At 40.1% G+C, this 8,592-nt stretch overlaps 1 protein-coding gene and 1 non-coding gene across 2 annotated transcripts; one reads left to right on the top strand and one right to left on the bottom strand.

Annotated features, from left to right (window-relative positions):
• Positions 1-2,895: 2,895 nt before the first annotated feature.
• On the bottom strand, positions 2,896-3,942 carry LOC113735977 (uncharacterized). Its single transcript, XM_027262934.1, has one exon. It carries the CDS (start codon positions 3,940-3,942, stop codon positions 2,896-2,898), a length of 1,047 nt encoding a protein of 348 aa, XP_027118735.1.
• A 760-nt stretch (positions 3,943-4,702) lies between these two features.
• On the top strand, positions 4,703-4,809 carry LOC113736156 (small nucleolar RNA R71). Its single transcript, XR_003459646.1, has one exon. It is a non-coding gene; the product is annotated as a small nucleolar RNA R71 (small nucleolar RNA).
• Positions 4,810-8,592: the final 3,783 nt, after the last annotated feature.

Genomic DNA, 8,592 nt, shown 5'->3' with positions numbered 1-8,592 from the left:
TTTTTTTTCTTTTTTTTTCAATAGTAACAAAAGACTTAATCTCTGGCCATTGAAGTTTTTTGACGCGAACTCCGACATTTGTCAGATGAAAGAGCCCGGTTACTCAGCTCCTATCGCCACGTGACCACGCACTCATAGCAATTACTACTTTTTGACGCGAGAATCGACACTTTTGGTGAAAATCCCCAGTTACTCGGTAGTAAATACTAACGGAGTACAGTCAACTCTTATTCACAGCCAAATAACACCAAAACTTCAAAATAACACAAAAATCAAAAGAAAATTTGCATCAGCTAGCCTCATTTTCAAATATGGAAAACTAAGGTTAATAATCGGACCAATTTACATGAAAATGCCAATAATCATTCCCTATGCTTAAGAAAGTTAACCAAAAATTACAAGAGTAAAACAATCACCGATGTTCACCAAAGAGATGTTTTGGGACTCAACCACATTAACTTGATACACTTTTATTATTAAAATTTGGCAATAACAAAAATAGAGGCAACAATCCAACATCAAACTTGGCAGTCATAGGAGAGCTAGACAGATAAATGACAAAAAGTAAGCGAAAACTAGACAACTAAAAATAAAAGAAAAATATCTGAAAACTAAGAACTAGAAAAACTAACACCATAACTGCTCCCCCCCACACCTAAATCCTACATTGTCCTCAATGGAGGAAATAAAGCAATTAAAGCGAAGAGGACAATGAAACTTTCCTCTCTAGTGGCTAAGGGGTATTTGCCAGCTGCGGAGGGAAACCAACATGGTGAAGGTACGAGGCCAGGTTCTGAGACATCCTTGCCACTTGGCGGGCGATGTTCATCATTCGCTCATCTACGTTGTGAACCTGTGCTTGTAAGTGGCGCCACTCACCATTTTCGCCAATTATCACCCCAAACAACAAAAGATAAAATATCCAACAAAGATAGCAACCAACAAATGCAAATCCATAGTCACTGGTGTTCCCCAACTCAATAGTCAAATGCAAAAGTTGTCCACTCAAATACTCAATACATGCCCCCAATGGTATAGTTAACTGCACAATTCAATCGACCAAAACCGTAGCAAATGCCCCAAGAATTTGACACTTCCAGCAGTAGCAGTTCAGAGATTTGACAATAACAATTCAGCCACAAGTTCTTAGCTGTCAATTAGACAGCCAATCAGATAGAATTACCAAATCTAGTCAAAATACCTCAACCAGTACCACTAGTGCACCCCACAGATAATGAAGCAACTTAAATGGCAAACCCAATCAACAAAATGTACATGTGAGGCACCCAAGGTCTATACAAATGTCCCAACAAAGCAGCGATTTCAATCAATAATCAGTAGTGGTCCTAATTTAGTCAAATGCAGAATTAATGCAGCCCAACAATTAAACTGGATGTACCCAACCCCAACAAGCAAAGCAAGTGGCACAGGTTTCCCAAGTCAACAGGCAATTCAGAGATAACTCAACCGAAATCTCAGTAGAACCCTCAATTAAATACTCTCAACATGAATAAGCCAAGAAAGTGTCATAGAAACTCCCCAATTCAACAAACAATCACAGTATTTCAGTTCACCCAAAACTCAACAATTCCACCCAAAAGTTGAACAAAGGCCCCCAGCACTGACCCGTAGCAGGAGCCCTCAAAAATACCGCAAAACCCCAAGAGTAATTCAGAAATTTAAGGACAACAATCCCAACCCATTAGTAGGCAACCATCTATCCAACTGAATGAAGTTAACAAATGGTAGGCAAAATATCATCACCAGTACCACTGGTGCATTAAACGATCGAAGGAAAGCTGCGAAGGGTCAACACCAGACTACAGAGAAATCACACACCTGATACTGTCAACTTGGGTTCGAAAGACAAATACCTCCACTGCTCTCCTACTGAAGAAGTTGGAGCGTGGTGCGTGAAAATGCGGCGTGGGCAGCGGCGGCAGGCGGGCGACGGCGCTGATGGAGGCGCGAGGCGGAGCGCGCGGTTTGGCCACGCGATGGTGGAGATGGGCCGCGGCGTGCGGCAGCTGTGTGCGGCGGATCGAGCTTCAGCAGCGAACAAGCTGGAGTGGAAGCAGCGCGGGTTGCTCGGCCGTGGCGGTCGCGAGAAGAGAGAGAGAGATGGGAGGGGCGAGACTTGGTGGTGGCCCGCGCAGAAGGCGGTAGCTCGCGGTCGTTGCTGGCAGCGTGGGGGGCGCGCACGTGGTTGGAGAGTGGCGGCAGCGCACGAGCTCTCGGTCGATAAAGAGAAGGGAAACAACGGAGAAGAAAGAAAGAAGAAGAGGAAATAAAGAAAAAGAAAGAAAGAAAAGAAAAGAAAAAGAAAAAGAAAGAAATAATAATAATTTTTTTTAGAAGATCTATTGGAGCTACGGTGAAAAGAAATTTTTTTTTATTTTTTTTATTTTCTTTTTGGTTTTTTTTTATAAATTTTTTTTATTATTATTTGTAATTAAAATTGTTTTTTCCTTTTTTTTTGAATCCTTACCTTTCCCGTGAACGTGACATGGGCACGTCACGAGAGCAAGAGAGCTCCCTGACCATGAGCTCTTCCTGCATCATGACGCGGGCGCGTCATGAGGATCGAAACTCTTTCTAACGATTCTGATCGTAAGCTCTCTATACGTCATGACGCGCCCGCATCATGAGGACAGGAACCCCTTCTGACGATTCTGACTGTGAGGGCTCCATACGTCATCACGCGGGAGCGTCATGACAGAAGAACACCTACAAATAAGCAAAAACGAAAATTGAAACTCAAAATCAGTCAAATTCAAGGAAAACATATTTAAACTATCACACGAAATCAAACAAACAATTAAAACAAAACAATTGGATTGCCTCCCAATGAGCGTCTTTTTTTAATGTTTTTGGCTAGACATTGAACACCACTCTTCAATCTGGGTGTAACTCAATTTTCCTGGAAATCGGTGGCCCTCCTTCAGGATCCAAATAGCCTTTGAGTGCAGCTTTCTTTCTTAATTTTCTACTCCTTTTCACCTCATACAGTGTTTTCATCCCCTTATACTTGTTCTCAGTAAATTTGAATTTATCCCTACAAGCAAACTCAGAAAATTCTTGCACAGAGGGATTAATAGTATGAATAGCAAACACAGGATGAGAGTTAACAGGATGTTCCATTGTATCAAAACTATTAAAGTGGACTAGTTCTCCATCAAATTTCATGGACAATGTACCCTTATTAACGTCGATTTTTGTCTGTGTCGTGCTAAAAAAGGGTCTACCTAGTAGCAAAGGTGAGGGGTCAGGGGAATGATCATCATCCATGTCAAGTACATAAAAGTCAGCCGGGAATATCAATTCATTAACTTTAACCAGCACATCCTCTATCAACCCATCAGGGTATGCATTTGTTCGGTCAGCTAATTGAATTATTATCTCGATTTCTTTTAATGGACTGAGATTCAGAGAAGCATACATAGATTTAGGCATTACGTTGATCGATACTCCTAAGTCCAGTAGGGTATTCCTAATCAGAGTATTACCTATCTTACATGGAACATTAAACCTACCTGGATCCCCACACTTTGGTGGTAGCTTTCTTTGGAGAACTGCTGACACATTCTCCCCAACAATAACTCTTTCATCTCCCCTCAGCCTCCTTCGATTGACACATAGGTCCCTCAGAAATTTTGCATATTTCGGCACTTGCTTGATGGCGTCTAGCAGGGGGATATTGATCTCTACCTTGCGAAGCACCTTCAAGATCTCTTTCTCCTTGTCCTGTTTCTTTGGTTTCTCCAACCTGTAAGGAAATGGAGGGAGATTAGTTTTATCGTCTATGATCGGGTCAGGGGGTACCACTGGATTTTTGGTGCTTGTATTCTCTGCCTGAAGTTCTTTCTCAATCTTCTCTTCGTCCTTATCCTTTGGAGTCACGAGTTCGGGCCCCTGAATTTCCTTCCTGCTCCTTAAAGTCATTGCACTTACGTTCTTCAGGTTCAGTTCAGGTTGGGATGGCAATCTTCCATTTACTTAGGACTCCAAACGGTTGATTTTTGTGGTCATTTGACTCATCTGATTTCTTATGTCCTGCATTTCGGAGTCCGTCCTTTGCTGATTTTGCGTAATGGTTGTCATCAGTTGTTTCATCATCTCTTCCAAAGATGGACCAGAGCTTGGGGGCGGAGGTGGTCGGGGTTGGTACTGCTGCTGGTACCCTGGTTGCTTATTTGGCACGAAATTAGACTGCCTGTTTGGTGCAAAGTTAGGCTGCCTATTTCCTCCATAACTGAAATTTGAGTGGTCCTTCCAACCGGGATTGTAGGTACTTGAATAGGGGTCATAGGGCCTTCTTGGCGCGGGCGCGTGACCAGCCATGTTCACTTGCTCTGCACTTTCTTCTTGAATCATTGGGCACATGTCTGTAGAATGACCCATACCAGTGCAAACCCCGCATACCTTGGCCTGAGATGCATTTCCCACAGCCAGTTGCCTAACGAAGGATGTCAACTCACTTAGCTGCTGCTGGATAGAGGATGTCTCTACCTCATTTACCTTGCGTATTGGAACATCCTCCCTCGTACCGAATTGTTGTGAATTCTCTGCCATTCCCTCGATTAACTCCCTAGCTTCCCGAGGGGTCTTGTTCACCAGTGCCCCTCCACTCGCAGCATCAATGATACTCCTGTCTCTGAAGAGTAGCCCCTCGTAAAAATATTGTATAAACAACTGCTCACTTATTTGGTATTGGGGGCACTTATTGCACAACTTCTTGAATCGCTCCCAGTACTCATAAAACGACTCCCCTGGATGCTGCTTGAGACCGCAAATTTCTTTCCTTAGACTCGCAGCTCGGGACGCAGGAAAATATTTGTCTAAAAATTTTTTCTTCAACTGGTCTCACGAGGTGATGCTACCTGGTGGTAGGTAGTACAATCAGTATTTTACAGAGTCCTTCAAGGAGAAAGTGACAGGTTGTCGAAGCCTGTACAATAATAAATACCTGCTCAAACTAAAAGTAATTTCAATAGATAGCGGTGAGCAGGGTCGAATCCACAGGAATTGGGAGTAATTGTTCCTTTTCAAATTCACAGTAACAAAGGGGGGTGTTTTTATATCAGGGGTGACAATTCAACTAAAAGTAAAATAATAAAAATAAAATAGCCAACTAGAAATTAAATAACAAATTACTAAAATCTAATGAGTGATAATTAAGGATCTAGCCAAGGAATAACTTCAGCAATGGTTCACCTAATTGATCATCGATAAGCAAAGGCAATTCCAATTATTTATCAATAAATAGGTTATAACTGCCAAACAAGCGATGACAGTCAACCCCTCCTTACTGTGTCGGTGATCAATGTACGCCCGTTAATCACTGCTCTAATTGAGAAATAATCCTAGGTACGCCCGTAGAATTTAATTCCCCAATTGTCTTACGTATTAGAGGAGCCCTATTCTAATCAAATAACGCACTACCAGGGTTATTTTAGATTAGCCCACGTATTCCCCTGACACGAATCTAATCGTGTCAGTTGTCACTATTTTGAGACAATTAAACAATTACGGATTTAATACCTCAATTGACAATAGATTATTAAATTAACTAATTATCCGGATCCAAGACAATCAATTAATTGAACAATCATAAGCACTGCAACCAGGGAATTGCAAATACCAATAAATAAATGCAAAAGATAAAATTAAATCGATCTCACAATTTTAGGCGACCCAAAGCATCCGTTGTCCCTTGACTAGAGTGAGGAAATTAGTTCATAATTGATGAACAAAATCCACACAAAATTGGAGAGAAAGTCGCAGCCATCAATTGGAAACTGGGTAAACTTAATTCGATTGACCACTGACTAGAAAGAAAAGCTACACAATACTTGATTGTTTGTTTGCTTCTACTCCATACAAATGAAGGGTAAACTACCACTAAAAGCTAAAAAGGAGACAAGTCAAAAGCCAAGCTAAAGGACAAAAAAACTAAGAAGAGAGTCAGTGCTCTTCCTCTGCGCAATTCCTATTCTAATTGCCTATCTATTGTTTTCTCTTCTTTTTTTCTGTGCGGCGGCTCCCCCAGGGGGAAGAAGAACAACTAGTCCTGTGTTCCTCCTTCTCCTTTTATTCTCCTCTGTGCGGCGCTCTCTGGAGGAAAGAAGGCTTCGGCCCAATTTGCCCAACAAGGGCTCATGTTTTGTTGTTCCAAAAATGCCCCTAGGACAAGCTCTATCATCTGGACTCTTTTTCTGCCAAATTAGCACCTGTTATTATATTTTCGTTCTACTCCCTGAAATAAATGCAAAATACTAAAAGTGAGTAGAATCCCGCAATTAATCCACATTGACATGTGCCGAACCTGTACAATAATAAATACCTACTCGAGAAAAATACAGATTTTGTATATAGCGGTGAGTAGGGTCGAATCCACAGGGATTGGGGATAATTCGTTTCTTCTAGAGTCCAAAGTATGGGGGGCTTTGGATTGAATGCTAACTAAATAAATTAACTGCAGAAAATAATTAATTAAAAGAAATAATTGGAGAAACTCTAGCCAAGGATGCACTTCAGAAATGGTTCATGCAACTGATCATTGATGCAGAAATAATTCCAACATTTAGCAACAGATTAGTTATAGTTGTCATGCACGCGATAAACAACCAACCCTTCCTTAATTTCTCGATAGCTAAGGTACGACCGTTAGCTATTTCTCTAACCCAAAAATAACTCTAGGTACGACCGTAGGATTTAATTTCTAGATTGCATTAATAATTAGAAAGGCCCAATCCTAACCAACAAACACGCTACGAGGGTTTGTTTAAATTAGATCGTATGTTTCCCTGACATAAACCCAATTACGCCAGTTGCTACTGAGATAGAGATAACGAACAATTACGGATTCAATTACCCCTAACTAGCAAATAGCCTACGTGAATAATTAAATATTGCGCATCTATTCAATCACACACGATAGCTATAACAATTAAAAGCAGGAAACATATAAATACCAATAAATGAAGGAAGCAATTAAAATAAATTAGATCTCACAGTAATTGTTGAACCAAATCTTCAGTTGTCCCCTTGACTAGAATTGAGAGGTTAGTCCTCCATTAATGGAGAACAACCATGCGAAAGAGCTCAGAAAAGAAAAAAACTAAAACTATGCTAAAAGCCTAAACTAAAACTATTGATTTTTCCACCTCTCGTACGTTTCTCCCTTTTTAAAGCCAAAAGGAAGTCTAATGCTATCTCTAGTGGTCCCCACACCAAATTCAAAGTCTTGTACGTTTCTTTTTCTAGAGTCCAAATGACTCATGCTTCTTATCCGTGGTCCCCGCACATGTGGACAAAGCCTCCAAAGTACTTGTTGTTCCAAGTCTCTCTACGTTGCTTTCTTTGAAAAGCCCAAATGACTAAATGCTTTGCACTAGCTTGTGGTCCCCACCAATTCAAGAGTCCAAGGTCCTTAGAAGTCTCTATTTTCCCATAAAAGTCCCTCCTTTTTGGTAATTTTTTGCTTTGTTCCTGAAATTAAGCCCCAATACCAAATATAAGTAAATATTAATAATTAAAACAATATTTGGCAAGAATAAAAGGGGAAATTAACAATAAAATTACTAAAAATTAACACCCTATCAATTCCCCCCACACCTAAATCATGCTTGCCCTCAAGCATGGGAACAACAGTTGAACACCAAAATTTGACCATGGCTGTTACTGCAACTACCATATTGCCAAGACACCAAGAAAATCATATATCAAGCGACACAGGTCAAGATCCAAGAAAAATCACCCCGGTTAGCATCTAAACTACCAACTCCTCCAATTTAAAGCAAACAAATCTAAGAAAAAGGAATGGTTGCTCACATTTATCAGCAAATGTTCCAACTATTAATCCAAATCTCAACATTACCCTATAGATCGGTAAGCTGACTTTAGACACACACTTACACAACCTTCACCTTTTTATCACGTTTTTCTATTTTTTTCTATTTTTTTCTTTTTTTTCTATTTTTTTTCTTTTTCAATAATAACAAAAGACTTAGTTTCTAGCTATTAGAGCCTTTTGACGCGAACTCCAACATTTGATAGATGTAGGAGCCCGGTTACTCAACTTCAATCGCTACGAGACCATGCACTCATAGCAACTACTACCTTTTGACGCGAAAATCAACACTTTAGGTGAAGATCCCCGGTTACTCAGTAGTAACCACTAGCGGAGTACAGTCAACTCTTATTTACAACCATATAGCACGATATCTAAAAGCAACACAAGATTGACAGTAGCCAGCCTCAAATTTCCAGACATGGAGAACTAAAATTAATTATTGGACCAATTCACACAAAAAATGCCAACAATCATTCCCTGTGCCTAGAAAAGTTAACCAAAAATAGGAAAAGTTAAGCAATCATTGATATTCACCAAAGAGATATTCCTGAACTCAACCACATCAACTTGATACCTTTTTATTAATAAACTTGGCAATAGCAGAATTAGAGACAACAATCCGGTATCAAAACTTGGTATGCATATGAAGACTGACCACTAGAAAAAAAAAAGAAAATAAACGAAAAAGAGATGAATATCAAACTTAAAACAAAGGAAAAACCTTTAGAAACTAAAAA

The sequence above is a fragment of the Coffea arabica genome, chromosome 3c (genome assembly GCF_036785885.1).
Source record: "Coffea arabica cultivar ET-39 chromosome 3c, Coffea Arabica ET-39 HiFi, whole genome shotgun sequence".
In the NCBI taxonomy this organism is placed as follows: domain Eukaryota; kingdom Viridiplantae; phylum Streptophyta; class Magnoliopsida; order Gentianales; family Rubiaceae; genus Coffea; species Coffea arabica.
The sequence above is the reverse complement of the archived record's forward strand: the minus strand, read 5'-3'. Positions and strand labels throughout refer to the sequence as shown.

Coding starts and splice junctions, on each gene's coding strand:
- LOC113735977 (XM_027262934.1), bottom strand. CDS start 3,942: ATGACTTTAAGGAGCAGGAAGGAAATTCAGGGGCCCGAACTCGTGACT.